The sequence below is a fragment of the Canis lupus genome, chromosome 33 (assembly GCF_048164855.1).
Source record: "Canis lupus baileyi chromosome 33, mCanLup2.hap1, whole genome shotgun sequence".
In the NCBI taxonomy this organism is placed as follows: Eukaryota; Metazoa; Chordata; class Mammalia; order Carnivora; family Canidae; genus Canis; species Canis lupus.
Window position 1 is genome coordinate 26,947,095 of NC_132870.1, and position 16,099 is coordinate 26,963,193.

Below are 16,099 nucleotides of genomic sequence, written 5' to 3' on the forward strand. Positions count from 1 at the left end.
AAACACCAGCTGGAGTTTCATTTTGTTCTGGTCCATGTTGTTGGCCATTTTCCAGTCTGATAGCTATCACTAGCTCTAGAGTTGGATCTTACTACATTCTTTCCCCACAGGGGAGAAAAAAAAGTAACCCCATAACACATTAAAGCATGCTACCATGCTGTTAACATTCTCCTTAAACATTGTAATTTACTTCTAGGAAAGATGTCAGTGCATGATGGTATTTTGTCCAGCAGAGATACGAGACTTGGACCTTATGTTGGGAGTGGGGTAGTGTAATGGTATCAAAACACAAAATGTATGCATACATTTCTCCTCAGGTAATATTTGATTAATGTTAAAAATAAAAATTTCCTTTAATCTGAGTAATCTGCTCAAGGATATAACAATGATTCTTCTCATGGGTTCATTTAATCCATAATTTGGATGGTGGATTTATCTCTGCCTCTCCCTACTGATCTGAATATACACAGATTTATACACAGGCTGTCTGAGATTAATTCAGCACCTTTCAGTTTTGTAAGGGATGTCTTTTATGGTGCTTTCTGTACAGATCATGCTGGCATGTTTTCCTTCTATGCCCAGGAAATCTAATTCTGGCTTACCAAAGTGCAGTTTCTCATGTGAGTTTTAAAAAGATGATTATCTCTGCAGTGAGACAAGAATGATATCTTGCCATCTTTTTCATTTCAAATGTTACATGAAGCCTGAATTGACTTTACCCTTCTTTTGATACAGAAGTCTTCCTACTCCTATTAACCCTACTAACTATGCAGTCTGCATTTGTTTGATTTGTCAAGTTAAACTCAGTCACACAGCAGCAAGGATCAGCACAAAATCTGACCCACCCTTTGGAGCAGCAGTACACAGTTCAGAGACTCAGGACTCCACTTCAATTATCTGAGAACACCTGACATTCCTTGATGCTGACATGACATTGTTCTCAGAATATCTGGATGTGCTTAATTATGTAATAGCTCACTGCTTAATTTAACCTATAGCATAAGGTGAATGAATTAAAGATGACCTGACAAGTGAGATTGAGTAGGACTTAGAAGGAGAAGCCCTATGTGGTACCCTAATTACACTAAGATCTTGTAGTCCTCTTTTTTTGCCTTGTTCAGGGGAAAAGCGATGTTTTAGCTAGGTTAGAAATGGCAGATTCTAAAAGTTTCCTGGTGTATTTAATGCAGAAGCTAGGCCAAATACAAAAGCCCTATGAAGTAGTAAGTACAAAGAAACCAATAAATCGTTAATCAATTGTAATTACAGGAAATAGTGAATACATACATAAAACAGGATCATATATTTTCCAATTTTTGTCAGGTACACAAATAAGCTGTAATTCTCAGATCTGTTTTGCCCTCTCCTATGTCATTTTAGACAACATATTCAATACACTTGGCCATTATAGAGTAAATTCTTCATATCTGTATTACAAAAGACACTCTGGTCCTAATTCATATGTCAAATGGGTGATTTTAATACTGTTACACACTAGGTAAGAGGCTCATTTTTTTTCTTTCTTGAAGTTGCTCAATGATATTTTGCTACATGTTGAATTAAATATTGAGAGCCATTTTATTTTATTGAGATATAATCTATTCCATTTAATATTTTTATTTGTTAGATTTCCAGTTTAGTTCTTTTACTAGGTCTTAAAAGAAGATGTAAAACCAGAAGAATTACAATCAGTACCTACTGTTTTGTAAGTAAGAAATTTCCTAGTCCAAATATGGGTTTGACATAAAAATCATAAACTTTTGCAAAGATAATTTGTAACTGTACTAACTAGAATTGGTACCTCTGCTTTCTTTTCACAGTGTTCAACCATGGCTTCCTTACTCTTTTCAAAATAGGACCCTGCCAGCTGCAGTGCACTGATTTTAACTTAGAAGAAAACCTGTTAGTTGCTTGGAAATCACTGTGTTTTGTTTGTTTTCTTTTTTTAATACTCACAGGGGAAGAAGATATGAGAGCTCTTATGAAAGAGTCTCTACTACTGTTTGACCAAAAATTGTAGGGCTCAGATGAACTGTGTAAAGTAGGGAAGTCTGAACATACCCAAACCTAGAACTTTTTAAAAATTGCTATTTTAACCATTTTTAGGTGTACAATTCAATGGCATTAAGTACATTCACAATGGTATACAACTGTCACCACTAGTTATTTCCAAAATTTCTTATCATCTCAAATAGAAACGCTGTACTCATTAAGAAAAACTCAGATTCTCCCCTCTCTCAGCCCTTAATAACACTAATTTACTTTCTGTTTCCATGAATTTGCCTATAACAGATAGTTCATTTAAGTGGAATCACAGAATATTTGTCCTTTTGTGTTTGGTTTATTTCAATTTAGCATGAGCTTTTTAAGGTTCATCCACACTGCAGTATGCATCAGAACTTCATTCCTTTTTATGGCTGAATAATATTACACTGTATGTATATTCTATATTCTGTTTATTCATTCATCTGTTGCTAGACACTTGGGTTGTTTCCACCTTTTGGCATTCTGATTAGTGCTATAAACACTGGCATACAAGTATGTATCTGTTTGAGTTAGTGTTTTCTATTCTTTTGGGTATTTACATAAGGGTGGAATTGCTGGTCATAATGTAATACTACATTTATGTTTTGATGGAATTGCCAAACTGTTAAACTGATTTCTACAGAAGTTGCATCATTTTACATTCCTACCAGCCTTGAGCCAGAATTTCTTTCCAAATTTTCCATATCCTTGCCAACCGTTAGGTGTGAAGTAGTATTCCATTGTGGTTTTGATTTTTATTTCAGTAAAGACTAATGATGTCAAGTATCTTTTCATGTGCTTATTGCCCATTTGCATGTTTCTTCATACCCTAGAGCCAAAGGGATTAGGAGCTGGAAAGAGAGTAGTTAGAGAAGGCTTTCTAGGGAGAAGTGTTAACCTTCAGTAGAGGAATTCAGCAAACCTGAGATGATTTTTGAGGGAAGAATACAAGAGGATAAATACCCTTGACTCTTTCCCTCCCATAACTTGTCACAACTTCCCATTAGCTCAATAGCTGGAAGCCAGAGAACATGGAAGCCAGCCTTCTAAGGCAGAGAGAAGAATGAAGAAGTGTGGAAAATGAATCTAGAATGAAAGGTGGAACAAATGGAAGCTACCTACTACCACGAATACACAGAATTCCGGTAAATAGACTTTAAACTGAGATGCTTCCAACTTATGTGGTGGTGGTGGGGAAGCATTAGTAAAGTCATACAGATCTGTACAGCAGATAAACAGCATAAGCAAATATCTGAAGTTTTTAACCCTATAGTGAGAAAAATTATGAAAATACATCTCTATATAAATATTCCTTTTTAAAAAAGATTTTATTTATTTATTCATGAGAGATAGAGGCAGAGATGTAGGCAGAGGGAGAAGCAGGCTCCCCATAGGGAGCCAAATATGGAACTTGATCCCGGGACCCAGGATCATGACCTGAGCCAAAGGCAGATGCTCAAATACTGAGCCACTCAGGTGCTCCCAAATACTGAATTCTTTTCTCAAAAATAATTTCCTGATGTTGGATTGAAGCATGAATAGTTGAGCATACAACTTGTTTGTTGTCTACAAGTACTAATGACCATGCAGTTTGAAGAAGAAGGAATTATTCATAAGTTTCTGATAAGGAAGACATTGGCTAATTTATTCATGTGATGGCTCTTCATTTATCATTATTATCATATATTGTTATTATTTCATACAAATAGTCATGCTTCCAGATTTTCTTCATATTTTGAACTTTTAAATTTGCACTATGATATAGCATTTCATAGTGTTTTATAGCATATAACAAATGACAAATGCTTTATAACTGATTATTTAATGAAATAAATTAGTTATCTACATATTTTTATATATGTTTTAAACTTTATGGTAAAGTTAGAACACAATTCTAGATATTAGTACAATGAGTAGGATGCTTTAAAGCATTTAGCATATTTAAGAAAATTAAATTATACAGAGTCTACTTATTAGATAACCATCTTTCAAATGGTGAATGCTTTATAAAAATAGAGCCTTAAGCTTGTCAGCCTAAAGAGCATGGAAGTTTATTTCAAGTCTTGGTTTCATATACTAGGAAGAACTATTGTGATTAGTTAGAAGTCAGAATAAGTCTATTTAAAAACAAACATACAGAAAACAGGACCAATGGCAGCATCAGACTCAAAAGCCTTAAGAACTTACTAAGAGGGTGGCCATAATGGAGTCATAATGGAGTTGTGTTTCAAACCTGGCTCTGAAACAGGCAAATTAAACTTTAAGTCTAAGGTTTACTCATATGTAAAATGCACAGAATGCCTCCCTCATAGAAGAATGTTGTGTAGAATGAAATGAGATGACATATGAAAAGTACTTGCTATTTACAAAGACAGTCAATAACTATCATTGCAAGGACTTCTCCCTAAGGTTGTCTATCACTTGGAACCCAGAAATACGTGCTTTTCAATAGTATTTCTGTGGCTTGAATGTATTGATATGCATTGTAATTGAAAATTTATATTTTTCATTGGAATGCTATGGCAGTACAGATTAATGCAGCAGTAGGATTATGGTAGTAATAAAATAAGAATGGCAATTATTATTGTCTAACAATTTACATTAAAACAATTTAGATATCATGACATTACTTTTAAAATGTTCTCATTTACTTAAAATTGCACATTTGTCATTTAGTATACTTTCTCTGAAATAGGTGTATTTAAATTGTTCCCTGTCAGATGCCTGAAATAATTATATAAAACATGAGTGAGTGATATATGTCATAACTAATAACCACTCAGATACTTCTTTAGTATGTTCAATTAAGGTTCCTCATCAGGGATGACCATCATTTAGTGTCAAAAACCATTGTTACCATTAGCCCCGTACTTCTGAGATAAGGATTATTGGATGCTTAAAATGGTCTAGGACCAAAAGGTTTAAAGTTTTCATCTCACTACATTTCTAGATTATTCAGTATATATAGACATTAAGGAATGCACATGTTAGAGTGGAATATTTTATCTCCACCGCTGAATTCTTTGAGAAGTTTTTCTAGGTGTATTTCTAACTTTCTTTTTGTCCCTCTCTTCACTCTGCCCAGGGTAGTGGAGGAGTGATTTACTTGATTGGTAAATTTGGGAAGGCTCCGCCTTACCTTTCTTCATTCTGGAAATAAGCTACCTGCAGGAACAAACTACTTCTATTACTTTTCCAGGAACAGATTCGTCCCTCCTTTAGAAAAAGGGTTTATCCTGGTTCAGTGTTGCCTGTATCTGGATTATGTTCACCAGTTCTGGGGGATTTGTGAGCAAGCCCATTTGGCTCTCATATTATTTTTTTTTAATTTTTATTTATTTATGATAGTCACAGAGAGAGAGAGGCAGAGACACAGGCAGAGGGAGAAGCAGGCTCCATGCACTGGGAGCCCGACATGGGATTCGATCCCAGGTCTCCAGGATCGTGCCCTGGGCCAAAGGCAGGCGCCAAACCACTGCGCCACCCAGGGATCCCCTTGGCTCTCATATTAAATTATATTTTCCAACTTGTCTTTTATAAAAAAAAATAAGTGATATTTTTGACCTCCATATGCTACTCCTTGTTTTATTTTCAATTCACTTAGAACATAGGGAAGAGGGAAACATTTTATTTTTTCATATTCTCGTATATGAAAATTGATATCCTTCCTGAATTCTCTATCATCAAAAAGTTTTGAGCCTACAGTAAATAAAATCTCCAAATCCAATAAATTCCATCATGATAAGCTTTCAGAGAACCCAGCCAAGCCCCAGTGTGCTTTTCCCATGGAAAGAATAGAAGCTATTTCTATGCAATTTCAGAAAGAAGTTCAAAAACAAAAACAAAAATGAAACACCATAGCTTATCATTTGGATCTAAGTTTACTACTGATCTTGATGTTGCACACCGAGAAAAAAGCATTAATTCTTTTACTTGGAAAAGGTGAATAAGCTTTTCAGTGTAAGAATATAGTCAGATCTTGAAAGCTCGTTTGATTTGTGGCTAATTCCTGTGGAAATATACTCTTCCGGGTATCATTATGATGTAGGAATGAGTTAGGGGCAGACGGGGCTAGGCAGGGAAAGATAAGGAAAGGCCCCAGAGTCAGGTTCCTACCCAACCCAAGAGGTGAGACAGAAAAATCAGAAAAAAATGAACCTGGCTCCCTAGCTCTAAATGTTAGGAAGTATCCCTCCTTAATGGCTACTAAGTAATGGCTACAGAAGTCCCAGATATAGAGAAAGGATAGGAGGAGATATTAATCAGAAATAAGGGAACACCGTGTTTGTGCTCACCTTATTTATTTATTTATTTATAGACTTATTTACTTATTTATTTATGATAGACACACACCCAGAGAGAGAGAGAGAGAGAGAGAGAGAAAGAGGCAGAGACACTGGCAGAGGGAGAAGCAGGCTCCATGCCAGGAGTCTGACATGGGACTCGATCCCGGGACTCCAGGATCACGCCCTGGGCCAAAGGCAGGCACCAAACCGCTGAGCCACCCAGGGATCCCCTGTGCTCACCATATTTAAAAAAAAAAAAAAAAAAAATTCTTGCTTGTTACAAGTCCACTATGTTTGTTCTAAATATCCACCCTGATGTTGACAAGAAATTTGCCAAGTTCCCTGGTCAGTTTCCTATAAAAGACAGACTGTAAATGCCCTCAGTGGCAACCCTATTGGGACCCTCTCACTTTTGAGAGCTTTCTCTGTATCTCTGCTTCATAAACTTCTATCACTTTGCTCATTTTCTGTTGTCCTCGAGATTCATTCTACTCCCTAAGACAAGAACCAAGCTCTCCTAAAACAATTATGTGCATATGACATTTCTGCATACACTTACCTCTGCTGTGTGCTTTGCCACATGCCCCACGATGACAATGACCTTTCCTTTGAAGCTCTGGAGCACAGTAGTGAAAGGGCCCTGGGTAAGCTCTCCTTCTGCAGTGAAGGCAGCACTGAATGGAATGTTGATGCTGCCTGAAATATGACCCCGAATAAAACTGAGAAAGAAAGCTTAAGGAAAACATTTGTGTGTAGAAGTGAGTGTGTGAGGGAAACTCACAGAGGGAATTGATTCACAGAAGACAGTACATTGAAATAAATGTACAAACAAAACCAGATTTAAAAATTCCCTGAGCAGACAAAACTAGTTTAGTCATACAAGCAAACTTTAGTTTGACTTATTTTGCAAGACAAGTGAGGCCAACTTAACCTTGGTCACTTCTGGCTTATGCCTCTGAAAATCATAAAACTTAAATTGTTGCCCCAAATTGATGAGGTAACCCCTAATCAATTCCTTTTCATTTAAGAAAATTCTAATATTGTAACCAAAGTGAAAAATAAACAGTAACTGCCTCCACATTGTAAAAGCTGCTTTATAACAATATATCCTTGAGCCTCATTTCACACTTTTGTTTGAGTGCTCCTGATTTGTAGACTTTTTGGTATGTGCACAATAAGCTTTTACTAATTACTACTTCAAAGACTTATTTATTTTACTTCTAGTTTTTAGTGTTTTATCCCCCCTGAACTTTTTTTTTTTAAGATTTTATTTATTTATTCATGACAGACATACAGAGAGAGGCAGAGACATAGGCAGAGGGAGAAGCAGACTCCTCGAGGGAAGCCCAATGTGGGAGTCATGCCCTGAGCCCAAGGCAGATACTCAACCACTGAGCCACCCAGGCATCCTACCTACCACCCCTCCCCTTAAGAACTTTGACAGTTCTTAACGTCTTGAATGCTCTAGTGAGTATTTTATCTAAATGAAGTAAGGTATTGCTACAGAAAAAAAAGTTAAATATGAAAATGTAATGAAAAAAGGAAAGGAAGAAGATGAGTTGAAAACTGAAAGACTTCACTGATTAAACAAAGTACTGCAAAAGTGATCAGGATGCAGCAATCCCATGGGTTACACAATATTCATGGCTTTCAGTTCATTATTATTACCATGATTATTTTACAGCTCTGAAGTAATATAGTCAATCACATATTCTCAGACCTAACTTGATACTACAAAACCTATCTACTTTAGGCAAGTGACTGCTAACCAGGACCCTCTTTAGAGTTGATTAGGTCCTTAGCACTGGTTGGAAACACTTCTGTTGTCCATTTCTCAACTGAATTTAGCTGATATTTCTATTCTTTCCAATTTTATGCTCTCTAAAGGGGTAATGTATTATTATATTTGCACTTTAGAATCGTTCATATGACTTCACTGAGTATTACTTTTAATTTTGGAATTAAAAGCATGTATTAGTAACATCATATGGTGTTAAAAAATATGCCCCCAACTAAGGCATAGCATATTTCAAGAAGTGGCAGATGATGAAACCAGAGAGGTAGATTAAATAATAATTATGATTTTAGTCTTTCAACAATTCCCAAGGTATTTAAATTTATTTGAAATGTGAGATCCTGTTTAATGTTATTTATTATCTGTCAATAATACCTGTTCCTGCCAATAGATGCCATGATGTTTAACAAATTATGCTTCTTGGACTCTCCAGATTTACTACAGAAAATTTAAAAATAAAGGCCCATATATCATATATATATATATATATATATATATATATATATATATATATATATATTTGGGGGGATATATATATCCCCCCAAAATAAAGTACAATTAAAAAGACAATTCTTCATATAGAGAGTGTATAGAGGAAGGTTTTTTAAAAAAGATTTTTATTTATTTTAGAGAAATTGAGAGAGAGAGAGAGAATGCACAAGTGAGAGCGAGGGTCAGAGGGAGAGGGAGAAGCAGATTTCCCATTGAGCAGGGATCCTGAGGTGAGGCTGATCCTAGGACTCTGAGATCATGGTTAAGGTAGACACTTAACCAATTAAGCCACCCAGGTGCCCTGAGGAAGCCATTCTTAAATGTTATTATTAATCAAATAACTCTTCAAATAAACATAAAATAACTGTGAAAATTGTTCTAGAAGAGAGGGATAAGATACTCTGATAGGATATATCAACTTGGGGAGGGCAGCAAAGGTTTTCACTGAGAAAGCAAGTGACAGGTGAGTTAAAATTGGAAAAATTAATAAAAGTTAATTAGACAAAGGGATGGAGTGGAGGTGGGACAGGGTAGTGGAAGGGATAAACATTTCAGGCAGAATATTAGGCTTATAGAAGTGTTAGGCACATGGCCCATAAAGAGAAACAAAGGCCAGTGCCAGCAGAATTTAGAGAACAAGTGTAGCATGAGGTAAGATGAGCTGAGAAATGAATTCAGAGGCCAGACCAAGCAGGGTCTTGTAGGTCATGTTGATAATATTAGTCTTTATCCTAGAACAATGAAAATCAAAAATTATTTTAAGCAGAGAATTTACAAATCACATTTGTACTTTGGCAACAATGTGAAGAAAGGCTATTATGTGAAGACTCGTTTATTATAAGAAGTCTAGGCAATCTGTCTTCCCTCCCTCAACAATCACTGACTGATGACCATGGAGGGGATATTTATATGCTCAATAGAGGCATTTCCCTTAGATGTCTCTTAAAAAATGGAAGAGCAATAGAATTTTAAAAAGTTATGCCACAAGCAACTAATATCCCTCCTCAAAACTCATTAGTCATCATTGTAGAAGGGGAAAATTATAATTACTTATTGACATGACAATTTCTCAATTGCCCCAGTTCGTAGGTTCATCTTTAGAATTCTACTTCTCTCTTTATGTTTCTCTGCCTCTCTTTCTCTCTCATTAATGGTGAGAGGAGAAATTGAGGCTCCCACTCTCAAGAATGATGGCAAAGATTGACCATATATCTTACATTTGAAATTTTCTACTCGGTTGCTGCTTCATCATTTTTTTTTGGCATTAGTAACAAAGGAAAGAACTATAAAAAGTTTTGAAAAATTAGAAAAGAGGTCAAGTAAACACTAGCATAGCATACCAGTGTACATTGTTTAATTACAGTCTTCTAGATTGGACAAATAATTTATGATTATGGGTGGATCACCTCTGGATCTTATCAGCACTAGTTTCTCAAACATTGACAATTACTGAATATTCTCAATTGCAGTTTTCATCAACAGTCAGGGCTTTCTTCTCAGCATATAATTACTCTGATAGTACTTTTATATTCAGGTAGGACATGTCTTAAAATGAAAAATTTGGATACCACAAACTAAGAACCTAACAACTCAAATGTTTTCCGCAAATGATTCTACATTTGCCAGTCTGAATCAGTTGCAAGAGAATTTGTGTTTATCAAACAGCCCTTATCAACTGTGAACATTTTTTTCTTTCCAGTGCTTTTATAGTAGCAAAAACTGTACAAATCTATCCTAGATATATTTGGGTTGTTTGCCCACCTCCCACTTTGTTTGAAAGAGCCTCAACTATTGTTCCCATGAAAGGGTGAGCCTAGATTATCATGTTTGTATCAGATGATCCTTCCACAATCATGGCTGAACAGACAGTAGAGAAGGGAAGGGTGAAGGTGAATATCTGATGCTGGCTGAGCCAATTAGTTTCTCTCCCTTGAAAATAAAAAATAAAAGACAAAAGACAATGCTTAAACTGTGTTAAGCTTTACAATGTAAGTTACACTTGAAAGCCTGCTATATATAATTTGTTCAGCTACATATTAGAAAATTAGTGACTCTAAAAATAATATTTATTTAACAAGATAAATTCTACAAATACTTGGCTTAAAAAAGTACTCATGTGTACCCAAATACCCAATATCTAAAATCTGTATCTAAATCATAGAGGACCATCTAGATGGTTTTATCAACTCATCACCAATTTCTTACGTGCTTTTAAAGATTTCAGTCCAAAATGCTTTTTAGTTACTAGACATAAGTCATAAACTTGTTACTATCCTAGGATTTTCTGTTGGTTGTGCTTTATAGTTTGATTTTTTAAAAATCTATATTAAATGTTAAAATGCTTGACAAAATATGATGGTAGCAGAGACTTTTTGGGAAAAAGAAACTTATAAACCAAAATGCATAAGTATTCCAAACCTTTTTAAAGCTATCTTAACATTTTTTTAAAAAGATTTATTTATTTATTTATTTATTTATTTATTTATTTATTCATTCATTCATTCAGAGAGAGAGAAAGAGAGAGAGAGGCAGAGACACAGGCAGAGGGAGAAGCAGGCTCCACGCAGGAAGCTCGATGTGGGACTGGATTCTGGGTCTCTAGGATCACACCCTGGGCTGCAGGCGGTGCTAAACCGCTGCGCCACCGAGGCTGCACCTATCTTAACATTTTGAAAGATAAGGTACAACAGAAATAAAAACTTTAAACCACACTCCACTATTCTTAGTTTAGTTCAATCAAAAAGTTCTAGAAAACATTTAAAAGTACTCATCCAAGAACTCACTTGTCATAAAACTAGTGCAAATAGGATTAGTTAAGCATGAATGCTCTTAGAGTAGTCAAACCTCTAAATATCTATCCTTAACTACATTACTGGCAAATAACAGAAGGAAATTGGCCTAATTACATATTAATACATTTACCATGAACATTACTTTTTTATTTAAGTAAGTTGAACAATGAAGAAAATTTTGATTTAAGGCTCTTGCTTCCTTGGTACTTAAGTTTCTCTACCTACATTAGAAATGTAGCTTTCTTTCTTTTTCTTTCTTTCTTTCTTTCTTTCTTTCTTTCTTTCTTTCTTTCTCTCTCTCTCTCTCTCTCTCTTCTTTCTTTCCTTTTTTTTTTTTAAGATTTTATTTATTTATTCATGACAGACACATAGAGAGAGGCAGAGACACAGGCAGAGGGAGAAGCAGGCTCCAGGCAGGGAGCTTGACGCGGGACTCGATCCCGGGTCTCCAGGATCGTACCCTGGGCTGAAGGCAGCGCCAAACCGCTGGGCCATTGGGGCTGCCCGAAATGTAGGTTTCTTATGTGAAACCTATATCATAATGATGAAGCAAAACTCTGTTATGCAATTTCTAAACATGTGAGAGGCTGCCAGATTATATTGTAAAGGTAGGTAGTTGAATACTTTTCTTTACCTTCTGAGTCCTCCATAATCATAATAAAATATTAAGTATCTGAAAACTGAGTGAAGGACAGATTTCGTATATTTTGTGTTAATTAGACAGAATAAGAGTGTGATAGAAGGCAGTTTCTGACATATAGTTACTAATTAGTAGTGGGCAAAATATGGCAAGGAGAGCAAAATGTTAGAGAACACACATCTGAGATAAGCACTTTCTCCATGCTTTAAGAACTTCAGTTTGACTTCATTGTACTGCAGTGGAAGACAAGTGTGTATGGGTTCTTAATACTAAGGCAGTATTAGAAATCAGCATGCAACAATACATATTTGAGGATTACAAGTGTCACTTCACTGCTTTCCTCATATTCTAGACAAAAATTTGGATCCTCTACATTTGCCTTTTGTATTTAAAAAAGCCATTGTTTGTCAGCATAAACACAGATATGGGGTAAGCAATAACCACACTTGAAGTTCTGTAGTGAGTACTCTACCCAACAGCCAGACACTCTGCTATTTTAGAAACTAAGAACTTAAAAAGTTTCATCTTCAAAGTACTTAGTTTAGAATCTAGAAGCCAAAGTATTTATGTGGTAATTGCCTCCAATCATATATACATCTTTATAGTGTAACAATGTCCATTACAATTTTCAGATTGGTTTTGACAAAAGTGGCAGTGGCTCTCATAAACAGTAACTTTTTAACCTTTCAGTGTTCATAAAACATTTTTAGTATTAGGATTTTTGATGACAGTCTTGAAAGAATTAAAAGATAAAGTACGTGATTAAAGAAATCATTAGTAATTACAATGAAACCTCTACTATAGAACAATAGTAGCTATAAAAATAGTATAGCAGGCACCTAGTCAGGCATTTGAATCAAGTTGTTTATTACACTGATTGCGCTCTGTGATATATTCCAGTAAACGTGATTTTTCATTGGCAACTGGTGACCTTGCAGTAAGCTGTTCCTTTCTCCAAAACACAGCATTCAACTCAACATTCCATTTGGTAGACATTACCAAAAAAGCATTCGAGTGTGTACTTATAATAAAAATAAATTTTCACATTAAACAAAATCTGGTATTCCAATGTATAAATAAGTCAGAACAAGTATTTTAAAACATGTGTGAGAAAAGACTTGGATTATTAGAATAGTATAAACAGATAAGGATGACATGCATCATCTTTTAGGTTTCTAAGATATGAAGACCTTCCTATATTTATAAGTCAGTCTATATAACAAATATTACAAGTAGATGCACCATAAAATATCCCTCTGAGAATAATATAGGTATATTAAATAGGTAAATGTTCATAATCTAGAAAGATTGTTCACTTCACAAAAGGATTTAATAATGGCTTTAAAATATCTAACAGCTCAAAATTTAACCCAGAAACAATCTCATGTTTTTCTAAACACTAAAAGGCCACAGCACTTTTGCTGGGTACCACACTTAGTGACTTCATACCTCTATAAACGAAACACACCAGCATTTCATCAAACCACTTTGTTGGCTTTGTTTGGTTGCTATGCTAACTAATTATAATTAGTGTTATAGAGTCCAAAGTAAAGGCTATACCTTTAATATAACAATAGCCAAAAGAGAATATGGAATTAAGCCCATAGTTTCCTCATATAGAGTGTAATTAAATAGCATTAATCAATAGAAAATTGTATCTTTAGAGATCACCATTTCTCCTTGCTAAATCTGTTGCTGCTTTCTTTGAATGACATCACCATCCACCAAATCAGTTTAAACTTCATCAGTGGCAACATCCAACATTTTAAAGCACTAATAAATCTCATCTTCCTATCTCTGTTCCCATGACTAACTGCCTATTTCAGATACTTACTCCCTTGAGCACAGACTATTATGGTAGCTTTTTGTTTTCTTCAACTCTTATCGTTTCCCTTGGAAATCCATTCTCTTCACAATACTGTTAAATTAAAATTTAAAAAACAAACTTCTGATTATCATATCCTTGTTAAGAAACCTTTCATGGTTGCCTATAAGACAAAGCCCAAATGTCTCAGGTGAGTCCACATGAATAAGACCTAACTACTTCACTTCCAACCACATCAGTCACACACTGTTTCCAGTATATGTCCTGCTTAGCTCCTGCAGCTTTCTCTGCCTAAATATTTTTTCTCCATTTTTTGAGTGTTCAAACAACATCCATCCTTCAAGTGTTTCCTCCATGAAAACTTGCCTTCCGAAAGTATCTGTACATCTCCCATGACAGCAGTTTGATCTTTTTTTTTTAAATATTTTTTTATTTTATTTATTCATAGAGACAGAGAGAGAGAGAGAGTGAGGCAGAGACACAGACAGAGGGAGAAGCAGGCACCACACAGAGAGCCCGATGTGGGACTCGATCCCCAGTCTCCAGGATCACGCCCTGGGCTGCAGGCGGCGCTAAACCGCTGCACCACCGGGGCTGCCCAGCAGTTTGATCTTATATAAAACATCCTAATGCTAATATACTTGACTTCCATCAAGACTTAAAACAATTTATAGGATCTGTATTTATCTCATCTATGGAACTCTCATAATGCTTTATTTAATACAGTGCTTAGAATACATGTATATTTGCTGAGTAAATGAATTTCAGAATTGTGTCAAACCTAGAATAACTTGTATAAGCACAAATATGTTAAGTATCTCATAGCCTTCCTAGCTAGTGGCACCACCACCTATCAACACTTGTAAGTGCTATGATACAGAATTACCTTTTTTAATACATAGAAAGAGAAAAGGGAAAGAAATAGCACTAAAATGTATTTCTCTGGATTTTCTCCAGCATAGATATTGACCCAAAGGGTTTACTAAAACTGATTTATTTTAGGGCAAAGCTAAAGATCTCCCCCTTTGTGACTACAAATATGGAGAAATGTTTATGCATATCAAAGGATTCCATCCTTCTGGTCTTGCCTGTTCCTTACCTCCACTCTCATCTTCTTCCACATGCATAAATCCCTACAAGATAGAAATGTGAGCATGCTACTTCTCTGATCAAAATTCTTTAATACTTTCTCATAGTCTTTGGAATAAAACTCAAATTTCTTAGCATGTTATGCAACATTCTCCATGAAGCTACCTTTGCCTACTTTGGTGTCATTTCCTACCCTCATGTTTTCCAGCCACACATATCCAGAGTACTTGTAATTTCCTGAATGTGTCTTCTCACCCTCTCTGTGCATGCATACAGTATTTTTTTTTTTCAGTCTAAAATGTCCTTTTCCTCTTCATTTCTGGGGTAATTACTATACGTCTCCCAAGACCTGCCTCAGATCACCTAGCTTGGGTGATCATCCTTATATTCCCATGGCCTTCTGGGTGTGTCTCAAACAGAAACCATTTCACATTGAATTGGAATTATCTATTTAATGTGTCTCTCTTAGCCATAAAATTGTGAACTCCTGGTCAGCAGGGGTTCTGACTTAACTCTGTTTCCCCACTGCCCTCAGATAGGATTGGCGGACTGATTGAATGAGACTATATGGCACTCAGGAACTAGGGCTGTGGATGAGTCTCAGAACAAATAGGGGCTCTTCAACAGTTAATGTACCTTAATTCAGCTCTGAACACAAGTATCTCTAAATTACTTTGAAGAAATTTTTAGAAACTAATTCTTTAGGACACAGAGACAAGAGCAACACTAGCATTTACTAAGAATGAATAATGTGGTATAATAATAAAAACAACGGAGTTTATGTGTTTTTCAAATTAAAAAATTTAAGCCTGAGGTTGTCTTTCCAAAGCTTCTGATATTAAAAAAAGTAAGTGCTTTATAAATAAAGCTGCAAAAACCTCAGCCTTCAATTCAAGGATATGAGAATAATATTCCTTCAAAGTACCTCTGTTTACAGATAGTATCAGTTGGTCCCACATTTACATGACTAAGACCACTCTTAATATGAACTTCAGAAAATTTGAAACTCTATTTAGAACCATTAAAGAAAACAACAGTTTGGTTTGTGTATTATCTTTGAAACTATTAACATTACTTATGAAATTTATGCCACTATATGAGAAACACTTTCTATTGCCTCTTTAAAATATGCAGTTATTGTTTGCTCAGAAATTC

At 35.4% G+C, this 16,099-nt stretch overlaps 1 protein-coding gene and 1 long non-coding RNA gene across 8 annotated transcripts in view; one reads left to right on the top strand and one right to left on the bottom strand.

The window, feature by feature from the left end:
- Positions 1–16,099, bottom strand: part of TBCK (TBC1 domain containing kinase) — a 222,120-nt gene that overhangs the window by 15,342 nt on the left and 190,679 nt on the right. For all 6 annotated transcript variants that reach the window (XR_012023194.1, XM_072810106.1, XM_072810107.1 and 3 more), the window contains one exon: positions 6,871–7,030. Coding sequence is in view for 5 of the 6 variants with exons in the window: in XM_072810106.1 (XP_072666207.1) it covers positions 6,871–7,030 (160 nt within the window). In the remaining variant the exon portion in view is untranslated. The remainder of the gene's footprint in view (positions 1–6,870; positions 7,031–16,099) is intronic.
- Positions 1–16,099, top strand: part of LOC140623645 (uncharacterized) — a 55,218-nt gene that overhangs the window by 13,504 nt on the left and 25,615 nt on the right. For both annotated transcript variants that reach the window (XR_012023195.1, XR_012023196.1), the window contains exon 2: positions 3,033–3,170. This is a non-coding gene — a long non-coding RNA (uncharacterized lncRNA). The remainder of the gene's footprint in view (positions 1–3,032; positions 3,171–16,099) is intronic.